Genomic DNA, 15,315 nt, shown 5'->3' with positions numbered 1-15,315 from the left:
AAAGGTGCTGGAAGGTTTTTTTTAACTACAGATGGTCCTCAGGAGGTGGTAACTGGAGAATGCAGAACACCAGTTCTACCATCTGCATCCCCTGTAAAACTGCCAGTGAAGAAGAATAAGATGCAGGCAATGGAGGAGGAGATGCTTTTGTTGAATCTACAATGTGTGAAGAACCATTATCTGCTGGCTAACCTCCTTGTAGCAAGCTAGCCTGTCTGCAAAGCTGCCTTATGTGATCTGCGCAGTATAAAACAGCCATATACAGATTTCAAAGGAAAAGTCACCATTGCAAAACCATATAAAATTAAAGCTTTCAGTATGACTCTTCATCTCTCCCATGAAAAATGCAGTATATAATCTGTGATTCTTCCTGTTAAGCTGAGGGTAATCAAAGACTTCATATATATTTCCATAACGTTACTGTTTCTATAGCTACCTTTACATTCTCTGGGGCAGAAACAGCCCCAACAGCCTTGATCATATATATAGATATTTTTTAAACAGTCTTAATTATGATTAAGTCAGTACGTTTGTTTAGAAGCATTAGATATTTTTCTTTTCATTTAGTGACAAGCACGAGTCTATTGCTCTTGTCTGTGAAGAGCACTATTAATCATCTTACTGAATAAACACCATAACAGAGAGAAAATAGTTCTACCTTTTGATTTGTTTTGTTTACTTGATGTTTGTTTTTTTTTCTTCACAGAGTCAAGTAAAGAGCAGTTTGCCTACACAAACATTGCTGAAGAGCTTGTGAAACTGTTCAAGAAACAAATAGAGCATGATAAAAAAGAGATGATCTTTGAAGTTCTGGCTCCCCTGGCAGAAAATGGTGAGAATTTTAATTTTAATCTTACAGTATTTTTTATACCAAAATGCCATAAAGGAATGGATATTATTGTCTTTTTTAGGGACTAAAGGCAGAGTAACTGGCTGCTTTGTTCAGAAGTTTGCATGGTTGATCTTTGTGATGACGGTTTCAGATGAAGTGAATGTCAATTGTCTGAGCACGTGACAGGGGCCTACAAATTGTTGATGCGGATTCCACCTCTGATTCACTCTCTGTATGATTGTTATGTTTGATTTCCCTGTAACAGCAGTGGGAATATTAAAAGCAGCTTTTTAGAGGATTTCACATTTGTCTGCAAAATGCTCTGAATATCAAAGATGCCCATAAGAGCTTTTGTATAATTTTCTCATGATAGATGCTAGGAAATACATACTAACTATCACACCTCTGTTTCGTATTAATTAATTAATACGTAATTAATTAATGTACAATAATTATGAAGCGCTATTTTGTAGAACTAGTAAGTGTTTGGCTCTCCTTCAGCACCATATTCTTCTCCTGTGTTTTGAGCACAGTCTGATTGAAAAGTTACATTTTAGACTCGATGGAGCTTATTATTGGTAGTCATTTCTCTCAAGTAGCCAGCAGATTTATCTGTGAAATGAAGAGAACTCCATTTTCCCCCTAAAGCTCGCAAGAGGCTGTTGTAGTTCTGTAATCCCTGAGAAACAACAGAAAGAGCACCACAATCGGCTGAAGCGTTCATAGTCCATTACAGCACCAATAAATCAGCCACTACATCATTTCCTGGGATCTCAGAACCACCAACAGTTTCATTTCCTATGGAAATATTTTTACAAGGGGCAAGCTAATTGCAGAGCTAAGAGCAGGACACTCTCTGCTTACTTTTCATTGAGAGATCATTTAAATTTAATTTGGGTGTTGGGTGGAATATATTACTATTAGCCCCAGGAGACCTAGGTTCATTGTCTGGTTTGAGCAGTGAATGACACTGATGTGTGCAGGATCATCCCTGCAGGATGTTCCTCCAGAAGGACTTCTGGGTAGTTTGTATAATCTACCATCTGCCCTTAAGGGAAACTAAAAAATGAGTTAACCTGTGGAGCTAGTTCTGGACTGAAGTGGGAAGCAGCTCAGTATGAAGACAGCACAGTATTTGATGGCTCTATACTTTTTCATCACCTCAGCATTAAAACTTGTTTAAATGGAATAAATTCTTAGAATTGTAGATTCTGAAGATTTAAGTCTCATCCTACTCTTTTCAGTGTCTGTCTGTTTTACATAGTATAAATCAAGATAAATCTTGACTTCAATTTAAAGAAGTGGTAATGTCTGTTTTCAGCAGTTATTTTGTCTTTTATTGTAAATGATATGTGAAACAGGATTCCTTTCTTCAGTTCTAAAAATGTGCATTTTGCCAAAACTATTCATTTATTATATAATAACTAGCATGCAGCTCTAAAATTGTACCATCCTTGGAGACTGATGCAGAATTGGGTCCAACATTTCGTGAGTTTCACATATTTCAGTTCAAATGCTTAATTTTTCTCTGCGTTTTACGGTCACGGTAAACCTTGATGGGTTTACTGCTGCTGAACATAACTCAGCTGCTGGCACGTTATGAGGTAGTCAGCTGAACTCTCACTGTGAATTCAAGGCATGCTTAAATGGGAGTGAGTTCACTGTGCTGGTATTGTTTAGGTGCTTTTCACTGTAGATCATTGGCAATAGGCCAGCAGGCAAAAACATCTAAATGAACAATTTACAGAATGGATTTGGGGGAGTTGTCTTGTTTGTTTGGTGGGGGAGGTATTTTAGTTTGTTTTGTTTTTAAGGACCCTGGTGCAGCAATTTATCTTTCAAATCACAGCAACCTGAAGTTCTGCAACTTTTTAAGGACCTTAGTGCAAAAGTACCTATTTAAAAAAATCCCAATTGAATATTTTGTGTTCCCTAACAAAGTTCACGAGAAGGCCAGCTGCTTTGAGAGAAACAATTTCAGTCAGGCAAAAAGCCCAGCAACAGCAGTAAATGGAGAGAATCAGACACATCCTTCACCGGAGGTATGACACCTCCTCACCCAATTGTCGCTTGTGGAAAAAAAAAATACATCCACAGCTTTGGCCTTTAAAAACATTTTAACTTGGGCTAAACTCCTTACTGTTAAAACACCGTCTCATGCAGAAAACTATGCGCTATCCATTTGTTTGGATGTTTCTGCACAGCTTCTTCTTTTGTCTAAAATCAGTATGAAAAAACTACCAGAATCACTTTCATGTAACAAAAAGACATGACACAGCATCGGACAGCCTGCCATTCCCTCTTAACAGAAAGGGAAATTAGGCATGTAAAAGAGGAGATGCCCAGCTCCAGTCGCAGGGGGAAAAAAAGCGTTAAAAATTGTGTTGTAGAGACAGAGAAAATGTTGGTTACAAATCCTATTTCACCACCTGAACAACATGTTCATCACCTTCTCTGTTGAGCCTTACTGCTAATGACTAAGCAATGAGTTTGCCGTACCAGTTTTCAGGTTTTCTTCGATCACAACAAATTTCTCTCCCAGCCCAGCCTGTTGGATTTGGCCTTACTGTACTCCTCCTGTAGCCTTTTCAACAAAGGCCAGAAACCTTGGCTCAGCTGAAAGAAATAAGTGATTAGTTGCTCTGAAATTTCATCAAAAAGTTTTGTATTTTATACGTGCATGTCTCTGGGAAGTCAGTAGTTCTTCTGTGGACGAAATAGAAGGTGAGACGTTAGGTTTGTTCTGCAGCACAGTCCAAAGTCTTTGGAGATCCCAAACACAGCACAGCCCTTATGAGCATGCTGTGTAAGGACTGAAATGCCAGATGTTTTCTGCAGATAAATTTGCTCATTTTTGAGAACAGAAGAGCAGCTCCACACTGCTTCACAGTGTGTAGATGTGGTCTAAAGGCAGTCCAGAGCTGGGGGAGCACCTGGTAGATGAGCAGTGATGGAAGTTGACTCTGGGAATGTACAATAAATAAGTTGCACTGACAAGCTGTCAGTGAAACACTTGGCATCGTTACATCTGTTTGCTGTTCTGCATGCAGGTACAATAGATGTATTTAAAATCATAATGTTGACTCCTATCCGTGCTGTTCTTCAGATGTCATTAAACTGCAGCTGGTTGAAGCAGGCTTGGTGGAGTGCTTACTTGAGATTGTCCAGAAGACTGTGGATAGTGACAAAGAGGATGATGTTGCAGAGCTTAAAACAGCCTCAGATCTTATGGTTTTATTATTGCTTGGAGGTAAGTACAGTGTAAGTACAGTTTACCTTCTGCAAAGCAACAGCAGATACCTGTATGCCATTTGGCTGCTGAAGTTTATACTATTTATTAAACAATTTTTTAAATAATCTAAAGGACCTGCCATTTAACATATAGTAGGTCAGATTTTGTCTCTCATCTGATTGCAGGACTGGATAAATTGTAGTGAAGCCAGCAGAACTTGACACATATAAAGAGAAGAATTTTCCCTAACATTTTTTTGGCTTGCTGACAAAGCTTTGGCTTTTTATTCCAGATGAATCCATGCAAAAGTTATTTGAAGGAGGAAAAGGCAGCGTGTTCCAAAGAGTGCTTTCATGGATTCCTTCCAATAGCCATCAGCTACAGCTTGCAGGAGCATTGGCTATTGCAAATTTTGCCAGAAATGGTAAGAATATGCTATAGTATCTTACATGTATTTATTTGTGCCTTTCTGTCATGCTACATCTGTACAGATACACAGAAAAAGTGTGTGCAGTGTTAAAGCTGGTATGAAGCTATACAGCAACATTTGTAGTTTTATACTTTAAAATCCTGGAAAGTGTTAAGCCTACTTTAAAAAAAAAATAATAATTAAAATAAACCTTTCACATTTGTAATAGATGTATAGGAGATTTCTGCCTTCTTCAGTGTTTCTCATATCACTGTTCTAAATTTGTTATGAGCACTGCAACTTCCATTGGGGATGGTGGTCAAATTCTCCAGCAATAAAATCTAGAAAGGAGCAGGGAAGTGACACTTCTGTTCTTAAAAAGCTCAAATAAAAATCTTAGTAATATTCTTTCATTCACAAGTGACAATTGTCTCATCTTGCACAGACGGAAACTGCATCCATATGGTGGATAATGGCATAGTTCAAAAGCTGATGGATCTGCTAGACAGACATGTCGAGGACGGAAACGTAACTGTGCAGCATGCAGCCCTGAGTGCGCTCAGAAACCTGGCTATTCCTGGTAAGCCTCCCTTTGCATTGCTAATTGCACGAATGTGAAATTCTGCTCTCCCCCTGTAAGCCCCAGGGGCTGAGGGTGGGAGCAGTGACTGACATTTCTGGAGGCAGGTCAGCCTGCTGCTTTTCATTCAGGCACGTAATTGCTGTTGTAGGTTTTGCACAGCAGTTGCAGCCAGCAGTTTTCAATAAATCACGGACCCATCAGCCATCCTTTGGCCACTTTGAACCCACGGTATCATCCCCCACCAACGAAAGGGCAGCTTTGTGGCAGGCAAGGAGCTGAGGCCTCAAATAGGATTTCTCAAAACCTTCCGTGCAGAGCACTGCATTGTTTCATTTGGGTTCTCTTCCACAGCTGAGGGTCCCCAGCAGACAGCAGTGCCCAAATTACTGAAACACTGCATCTCCCTGTAACTCCTAAAGCTTTGACAGTTCAGAAGTTAGAGCTGGAGCTGAACGGTTGGAATAGCCAACCTGTTCCAATTGGTTACTGTTTGTAGGCAATGAACTGAATGCTAATTTTGTCATTTTTAATTAACTCCACTTGTGTGAGTTTTGATTACCCAAATGTAAAAGACAGAGTACCTGCACATAAAACAAGCCTATAATAATTATATATGCTTTCTAGTACAAGGCCACAAAATAAGCCTTTTATCCATTTAACCTTATTTTACTATTTTCAGTTTTGACAGAGTAATTTTCTAAAAATGATTGTGCATACATACTAAACCCATGCAGCTTTAGTGGTACGCCACTTGCTTATACTCCTTGGGTAGTTCTGTTAACTTCTATCGGTTGGAAAGCTTCCCTGTAGCCTATGCTCAGGGATGTCAGCCAGAGACCTAAACAAGATTTAATGGATATTGTTACAGAAAAATGAGCAAGGAGTAATTGGCCCCATGATGAACTGCTTGTTAAACACTACTTTGAATATGAAATAAGTATTTTTTTCTAAGTACAATATTGGACCAAGCTTGTACCTTACATAGATTTCAGAGAGGAGAGCTCCATGGAAGTGGAGAACTTAGACTAGTGGAAGGGATGAAGGACAGTTTGGGGAGGCCTTACCAGGACTCCAGACATGTCAGGCCACGGTGTCTTTTGTGTAAAGTATTGGAACTGGGTATGAGGTTGCTCTGCTAATTGGATGCTTTAGTTTCTTTCTCTATGAGAAACACAAGAGTGTTGTTGGGAATCAGAGATGTTTCCCCATATTTTGGGGCACAGGTAAGTTCTAGCCTTGGCTTCTGCTTGGTTCATTTTATGGAGGACTCCTTTCCTAGCCAAGGTGGAGAAGTCGAGCCTTCAGTTCATGGTCAGGGTGAACACTGGAGATCAGGCATGCATGCTGGGACAAAGCACTGCATTTCATACCTGCATCTTAGCAACCCCAACATTTTTCTAAAACACAGCATTGTCAACACACGCTCATGTTCCTGAAGTCTGTGTTCACAAGCTATTTTTCAAACTGTGTCTTAAACATTGCATCAAGACTGTCTTGGAAATAAATTGCACCTTCCAGAAATGTTCTTGAGATCGTTCCTGTTCTTTATTCATGCAGTTGTAAATAAGGCTAAGATGCTATCAGCTGGCGTTGCAGAAGCAGTATTGAAATTTCTCAGATCGGAGATGCCCCCTGTTCAATTCAAGCTGCTGGGAACATTAAGAATGTTAATAGATGCACAAGGTAAAAATAAGCTGTTCTCTACGTTAAGTAATTCTCTTTGGTTCAGTCTGTGACATACTGCTAAAAGAGAAGAGAAGCAGAGGGGTTTTTTATTGTTTTTTTGTTGTTGTTGTTGTTCTTTTTAATTTTAAGCCTGAAGTCTTGGAATAAACCTAATACATATGCAAAGGGAGAGAAAATGTGGGTTGACTTTTTTTCAGCACTCCTAAATTGACTACTAGGGACCCTCAGAATAGGTGTCAAATGCTTATTTACTTTTGTACTTCAGAATTCTCCTACACTGTCACATTATGAGTATGCGTTGAGGCGTGGGAGTTTTAAGCTACCACTCCAGCTTTGCTGTTCACTTGCTGCATTTTCTAGCTGTACCTAGCTTCTTGGAGCACACTAATGCACTTGCTAATTGATAAGCTGCAATTTCAAAAGGAGCAAGCACCTTTCAGTTCTGCCTCTTGTTCTGTACCTAAGAACTGTATTTATGAAATTAGACATCTAAAAAAAAAGTTATTAATGAGATAATTAGCCAAGTATTTATTTTTGACCCAGTAGAGCAGATTTTTTTCAAAAGATCCAGTGTAGTTCTAGCATAGCTATTAGATGTGAAATAGAAATTCATTGAGGAAACTTATGCAACTTAACATCTTGTTGTGGTTTAACCCGGCTGGCAGCTAAACACCACACAGCCGTTCACTCACCCTCCACCCTCCTACTCTGGGATGGGGGAGAGAAATGGGAAAGTGAAGCCTGTGAGTTGAGATAAAGACAGTTTATTAAGACAGGAAAATAATAATAATGATAATAGTACTACTAATAATAATGTGTATGAAACAAGTGATGCACAATGCAATTGCTCACCACCAGCTGACCGATGCCCAGCCTATCCCCGAGCAGCTGCCCCCCACCCCGGCTAGCCACCCCTATATATTGTTCAGCATGACGTCAGATGGTATGGAATACCCCTTTGGCCAGTTTGGGTCAGCTGTCCTGGGTCTGTCCCCTCCCAGCTCCTGCTGCACCCCCAGCCTGCTCGCTAGCAGGACAGAGCGAGAAGCTGAAAAGTCCTTGGCTTGGTGTAAGCACTGCTCTGCAACAATTAAAACATCAGCATGTTATCAGCGCTCTTCTCATCCTAATCCAAAACATAGCACCCTGCCAGCTACTAGGAGGAAAATTAACTCTGTCCTAACTGAAACCAGGACACATCTACAAAACCTAATCTAACTGACAACACTGGTACTTTCTTTTTAAATTTTTGAGTTGGCTCACCTGGGAGTGTGACACCACCTTTATTTTCACTACTGATAATCCATGCACAAGCCTCTAACTGGGCTGAATTAACTGAGTTTTACTTGGGAACTGGGTTATGAGTGTTTTTGGTATTTTGTTTCCATTTTAGCTTTACTTGCTTCCATGCAACCTAGACTTTTCACACAGTTAGCTCAAGCTGGCAAAGTTCTACTTAAACTCCTTCTAGTTAGTGACTTTCAGCTTATTTTTTTAACACTTGCTTTAAAAAAAATGACAAATTTTCTGTTGTGTTGTTGGCTTTGGCAACATGTAGCAGAAGCAGCTGAACAGCTGGGAAAAAATGCAAAGCTGGTGGAACGATTGGTGGAGTGGTGTGAAGCCAAGGATCATGCAGGTGTGATGGGAGAGTCGAACAGACTACTGTCTGCACTTATACGACACAGCAAATCAAAAGTAAGTGAGTGGCAAAAATTTCAGCTTGTAAGTACAAAGAGTTACCTCTGCACTTCGTATCATTAGTAGCCAAGGCCTCTGGTACGTAATCTTTCTAGAAAGCCAGGTTGCTTAATTCATATGTTGGTTAATTCATATGTTACATCCTCTCTGCCTCCAGTACCTGCCAGTCAGACTCAAGCACCACGTTTAAACAGTCACTGGAACTATGTAGGTAAAAAACATAGAAACGAAGCAAAACAGTCACAGGGTTGCAGACCAATTAAAGAACGTTGTTAGGGTGAATGTGGCTCAGTCTCGACCCGTTTGAATTTGCATTGTATCCTGTAGAAGTTTAGCATGCCATATTTTCTACTTTATGACGATATATATAAGGAGTCATTGCATTCAATCGTTATTATCTTTATAGAAAGATAGATATCAAATAGGATTTCACAGAATAAACATCTTTGGTAGAAGAAAATGTAGAGCTGAGAAGGTGGGTTTGTTTTTTGGGTTTTTTAAAATGCTTTTACTGCCCTCTAGGTTTGGATATGGGTACAACTGGTTCTTTACTGCACATTACATTTGAATTCATTTTTTTATTTAAAAGTATTTTGGCTAGTATTTAGAAAGGCAGTGGTAGTTTAGGAAACTTATGTCCCATTTTAAAAAATGGAGTCAGTACTGGTCAGTTAAACCACACTGGTACTGAACCTGACTGCTGTCATCTCTTATCTGCTTGGTACTGCCTTTGGGAGGGTGATATTCACCTATAAAATCATTACAATTTTCGTGTCAGGGCATATAGCCAAAATTCTCCACCAACTCAAGTAGAAATTAGCAGTTCCCAGAGTATTCAAGGAAGTCTCAAAACCTCTTTGGATTTCTACCAGAAAAATCACAAATAGGAAGAAGCATCATTGCAAGTAAGGAAAAGTATAAATATATATGTATATATATTTTTATATATACATATATTTTATATATATATATATTTTTATATATATATACACATATACTTGTATATATTATGTCATTCAGAAAAGAGTAAGTTTTTTAAATGTTAAATTCTTGAGTCATTCAGCTGTGACTTGCACCACAAGCATCCTCAATATGATAACTAAAAGCATTTCAGTTTTCAAGGTTATGATCATATTGTGTCTGTTTCCTTGCGCAAAGAATGTCACTGCATAGTCTGTGCAAGCACTGGCATGTAAGACATTCTAAATACATGTAACAGTTAATGAGTTTTGGTTTGTGGTTGGTGTTTAGAAGGGATGTATCCTTTGAATGGAAATTCAACACTATCTTTAAAAATTTAAACTGGATTCTTATTCCAAGAAATAACTATTTCAAAACTTTGCACCCTCAGAACAAATAAATAGTTTAAAATAATAATAAAAATTGATTTGGACTGTTGCCTTTTGGCATGCAGAGTTACCTGACTTTCAGTCAATATTTTGCAAGTATTTTTTCACATATAACTGTGAAAACTTAGATTAGGTGCAAACTAACTTTTTAATGATAATGTACAGGTAAATCAAAGACCTAAAACACCATAAATGGTTAACGGACATGGTTTGACATGTCCATCTTATAATTAGAGTAATTACAGATAATTTATTGGCTTACGTACATGTACATTTATGTATAAAGTTCTTCAATGTGCATATAACCAATGAGTAGCCTTACCTGGAGATAACACAGCATCGGTGACAACTTTTGTTATTTAATAGTTTGTGTGCAATGTGGATTTTTTTTTTTAATTTCTATGCTATTTCTTTTAGGATGTCATTAGGACTATTGTACAGAGCGGTGGCATCAAGCATTTAGTAACCATGGCGACCAGCGAACATGTAATAATGCAAAACGAAGCTCTCGTTGCGCTGGCACTAATAGCAGCTTTAGAGTTAGGTGAGTATCCCAGAGGTTAACTCTGCCTGCATTCTTCTGAGTCTGTGCCCATGAGAATTGCACATGGGGAGTCGTGCGAGCGTCTTTTGCAATGCAGAGCAGGCTGCTTCTTCCACCGGCCTTTCGGCAGCACGGAAGTACATGGCAAGTCATGCACTGACAAACAGGAAATAAGGTTAAGCAGAAAACTGGAGTTTGCTCATGATACAGTTCCTACTCCACTACTCTGGTAGGTAAACACAATCTAGAACTCCCTCTAACAGATTTCAGATTTGGGGTAAAACCCCAAAGGCTAACTATTTTAGAGTGGAGACTGTATGACCTAAGTCTGTGTGCACTGGAATGGTTAATCCCCTTTTGAGAGGGCTTATCAAAGTAAAGCTTTCACTTGCCTAATCCCTGAAAGCTAAAGAATACATACGGAGGTGGATGATGCCCCCAAATGTCTTTATTATTATTAAATTCCACAGAAATAGATGCAAGAGTTGCCATATGAAGGCAGAGATGAGTACATGTCTTAACCTGCTTTTGTAGTACTTCAGCTTACCAAAGAAAGGTAAATGCACACTGGGGGCTTTATTTATCCTGTTTGCTTGCTTGTTAACTAAGATGATGATCTAAACAAGTAACATCACGTATTTTTGTTCTTGATTTCATCTCTTATCATTGTGTACTAGCGGAATGCTACTTTCAACTTCCCAATCACTGCCAATGCATCAGGGAATTGTTTTGTTTTAATTGAAAGGAAAAATGCTTGTAATTACATGACACTTCTAACCCTTGTCTTGTATTCAGACATTTAAAGGTTCTGAGGCTGAATTCAGTATATTAATGTTTCTTAGAAAACTACAGAGGAAATAACTCATATTCTGATTTTGCAAAGCTTTTCACGGTCTTAATAATGGATCTCTCTACCATGGAGTCAAGAATTACACTGCCTGTATTTAAGTTAGACAAACTTTTCAAAAGCAAACTCAGGCAGTGAAAGTCTTGAAAGCTTAAATATTGCAGGTGTTGGCTTAAATAGCTAGAAAGCCACGCAGATTTTCCATCAGCTCACTGCACATTTAAGATTGGATTTTATTATTAAACTGTAATTGTCCTTCCAAGCAGTTAGGCTATTTTGCATTTTTATAGCAAGAGCTGTGATTCCTATCATCATATCATCTGATACGTGCTTCAGTTTTATGCCAGTGAGCTAGGTACCATAGCACCAATTCCACTACAGTGAGAGATCCATGTTTCAATAAGTGGCTAAAACACTGAAGTATCAAACCAAGCGGCACTTCCAGGTTTACAAGTTTTCACTTGTATTTCAGTCACCGCTGAAAAGGACCTTGAAAATGCTCAGCTCGTTCAGATTCTACACAGACTGCTCTCAGATGACAGGAGTGCTCCAGAAATAAAATACAACTCCATGGTGCTGATCTGTGCCCTTATAGGATCTGGTGAGTATTCAGGAGGGGGTGCTTTTCTAAGAGATTTTTATTATAAAATTTTTGTGGCCTGAACTTGGAGCACATGCAAATGCACTCAGTCTTTGTTTCTGTTCACAGTGAATGTACACAGAATGGTTTGATTTACTACGACACTTTAGTGTCAAGAAAAAGGCTATTAACTCAGTTTTGGATATTAACTGCCAAAATTGGATTCAGGCTTCTGCAGTTTGCGGATAGCTCAAACTTCCAGGAGCTATCTGCAAGTTTTAAAGGAGAAAAACGAAAGACACCTTTTAACTGTACAGTGTCAGGCTCTCTGTGCAAACATGCAGATAACAAGAACTTAATTTTTACCTTTAGCTGTAAGCTCCCTGTAATTGATGGGTGATGGCTGGTTTTGGGGTTTTGTTTTTTTTTCTTCAAATAAAATTAGGTGGAAGAGACACTACTGTCTCTGTTGTCTACTGTTTCTACTGACAACAGTAGAAAGTAAAAAAAGAAAAAAAAAGGAATACTTGCAGGGACACAAGGGAATATTTAGTACAGCATGTAGGCTGTAGTCCTGCTCACTGACCTTGCTAGGAAGAGTCCTTCCCTTGGCAGCCCTCACATGCTCTGAGCACAATTGTTTGTGGTTATTTTGAAAGACGAGCAGGCCATGCTCTAACATGTGCCTGGGCTGGACACTAAATTCTCTTTTTTCTGAGGTAACCCTCTGGCAATGGTCAGATTGCTTTGAGGATAGTGAAGAAGCAGGCTATGGCTTGAAATTGCAACTTCACACCTCTGCATGGACAAAGAGGGAGGGGAGAAATGGAGCAGAGTATCATGAAGAAGTTTGATCCCCAGCTGAGGATTCAAGAAGTGGACAAGTTTCTTTCACTCAGTCCTTCAAAAAGTATTTACTCTATGGAAGAAGACCAAATTTCACATGAGGAAAAAAAAAATCAGAAATTTACAAACAACTAAGGGACAAAGAACTGCATTAAGTGCAGAAAGGTAGAAAGTCAGTACCTGTTCAGTACCTATCTCTGCACATGGCTTGATGAGTGTGAAACAGCTGAAGATTTGCCACAGATGAGTTTATAGCAATTCAGCTGAGTTGATTAAAAAGTTATAGCTACATGCATGCTGTCTGTAACCAAAGCTGCTTTTCCTATATAGAGTTCACCACGCCAACTGCAAGGCTGGTGAACCCATATATTCATGGTGGCCCATGCATCCATGCTAGTGACTGCTGTATTACTGACATCTTAAAGGAACTAATATGTTTTTTTTGAGCAATATATACATCTCAGCGTACAAAAAAAGGGTGCTCAAAGTTTGCTAACAAGCCTCAGCTCCCACTAAGCATTTGCTTTAACACGAAGACACATCATTTAGGTTTTACTCACGGCCCTCTTATCTTAAGCCATTTTGTGCTTGGAGTAATCCATCCATTTTAGAGCAGAAGCCCTTCTGCAGAGGTTCCCTCAGCCTCACTGCAATGCCCTTGTGATGCTCCCATTCCTTCCAACTAAAATAATCATCCTCAGAAATTCTGCTCAACACTTGCATTTTCACTTACCTGAGTCTTGTCACCTGCAAGATGGACAGCGTTATTTAAAGTCAAATAACCATCTCTATTCCACTAGAGTAAGAAGCGGTCTTCCCTTATTTTTTTTCAGAGTTATCCAGCTGGCAGAGGTCAGTCTGCCAGCACACTGCAAGTTTTGCATAGACAAGAGGCATCTTAGCATTATTCTCCCAGAGAGCAGACAGCACATTACTGCAATACACAGCTGTGAAGTTAGGGCCCCATACTTGGCTGATCCAGTGGCCAGCCCCGCTTCTTGATGAACAGACCTATGTAACAATAGCCAGTACATAAAAACAATAACTGAGCAACCCTGGTATTAGCTTTTAATCCACACAGACACACACACACACCCCCCAATCTGATTTTTAACCAGGGGAGGAAGGCAGTGCAATCACAAAAGTTCGCTCTCCATGCATGAGAAAATATGGAATACATTTCTTCCAGCCCTGCTGCCTCTAACATTTCTGCCACTATCTCCACACAACAAGTATTTATGTTTACAAGTTCCCATGTTCTACTGTAAACAGAGCCATAGTTCCACAACAGCTAGAAAGCAGTTGTACTGTTTTTAATTTTTGGTAAGTTTAATTCTCCAGTGCCTGCTGTTACTATCCTTCATTACAGGGTATCTGGCATTGTATTTAACTTGATACTGCCAACAGCTGTGCTTTAGCAGTAAATATACATGTATAAATGGGATTTTTTTTGCCATCTGGAAGTTGCTGTTGCAACTGAATGAATGGCTGGAAAGAGGGAATAATGAAGACAACAGAAAATGGAAATGCGTAACCTAAGGAATAAGCAAAAGCAGAGCATTCCTAGCTAGCACAGTCACGTCTGTGTGTGAGGGTCCCAGGAATCTGGATTCTGGGCACAACCGATCAGCCACAGTAAGTCACAGCATGCTCCTGAGAGGTAGTTCAGTAACATCTGCTTAAAGACGGTGGTATCTTAGAAGTAGAAAGAGGAAGGAAAGCGCTTACACAGCATAAGCACCCCGAGAGCTTTGCTGACACTACCCACTATACACCAGTTCCCAGGTGCACGGCAGTGTGAGCGCTCCTAACTCCCACACAGCAGGGGATAAACTGAAAGAAAACTTAAAACTCGTGAACAAGAAAGTTGGCAGGGAAAACAAATGGACAAAGTGTGCTTTTCTGTCCAAAGGAAAAGCAGTAAATATGCATAGCTAATCTGAAACAGATGGTTGGGATTCCTCCCGGAAAGCTCAGGGATTAGGCCCCCAGCAGCACCTGGGAAACAAAAAATACGTGTAGGTGTTTGCTGCTGAGTGAGAGTTCACCGGAATGGACTAAACAGGGCATGAAACAACACCGGCTGCTTTGGCTCTTAACTGCGGGATGCCTAGAACACAGGGCTCCAAGTAAACGCTCCACATTGTATTTTTTGTAAATTGCATTGTCTGGGTTGTTTCCGACCTGTCCTTACTGACACAACGTACGACGCAATCAAGGATCAGAATCGCAGCACAGTGTCACACTTTCAAGTCAAACACAAATGCTGTACACACGTGCACAGAGCACAGCGTATTGCCCGATGTGTTGTACTGTCACGTTCAGAGCTGACCCATAGATGGACAGCTAGCAGCGACCAAGTGGTGACACGGCCAGTAAAGAACTCTTTCACCCTCTTCACACTCCCCCACAAACAACCAGAGCTGATTTACTACAGGTGAACTATGCAGCGAACCCTCTGGGCAAGCTCATTCACTCGATCAGACCAGTTTAAGTAATAAAGCAGAAAAACACTCCATTAAAAAAATATATATTTATATATATATATATATATATATATATATATATATATATATATACTTCCTAAGCATCTCTTTTGGAGGACTTACCGGGTGGATCTTTGTAACTGCCAGGCAGCAGCTTCATCCTTCACGTCTACCTGAATTCCGTGGAGCCTGGGCATGCCCTAGGCCCAGGGAGTTCTCT

General features: G+C 39.7%; 1 protein-coding gene across 6 annotated transcripts in view; it reads left to right on the top strand.

The window, feature by feature from the left end:
• Positions 1 to 15,315, top strand: part of RAP1GDS1 (Rap1 GTPase-GDP dissociation stimulator 1) — a 96,349-nt gene that overhangs the window by 80,182 nt on the left and 852 nt on the right. For all 6 annotated transcript variants that reach the window (XM_035545805.1, XM_035545841.1, XM_035545822.2 and 3 more), the window contains 8 exons: positions 707 to 832; positions 3,939 to 4,082; positions 4,357 to 4,488; positions 4,919 to 5,053; positions 6,614 to 6,739; positions 8,301 to 8,440; positions 10,210 to 10,336; positions 11,656 to 11,784. In XM_035545805.1, the coding sequence (XP_035401698.1) occupies positions 707 to 832; positions 3,939 to 4,082; positions 4,357 to 4,488; positions 4,919 to 5,053; positions 6,614 to 6,739; positions 8,301 to 8,440; positions 10,210 to 10,336; positions 11,656 to 11,784 (1,059 nt within the window). The remainder of the gene's footprint in view (positions 1 to 706; positions 833 to 3,938; positions 4,083 to 4,356; positions 4,489 to 4,918; positions 5,054 to 6,613; positions 6,740 to 8,300; positions 8,441 to 10,209; positions 10,337 to 11,655; positions 11,785 to 15,315) is intronic.

This window comes from Cygnus atratus, chromosome 4, assembly GCF_013377495.2.
Source record: "Cygnus atratus isolate AKBS03 ecotype Queensland, Australia chromosome 4, CAtr_DNAZoo_HiC_assembly, whole genome shotgun sequence".
NCBI classification, from domain to species: Eukaryota; Metazoa; Chordata; class Aves; order Anseriformes; family Anatidae; genus Cygnus; species Cygnus atratus.
The sequence above is the reverse complement of the archived record's forward strand: the minus strand, read 5'-3'. Positions and strand labels throughout refer to the sequence as shown.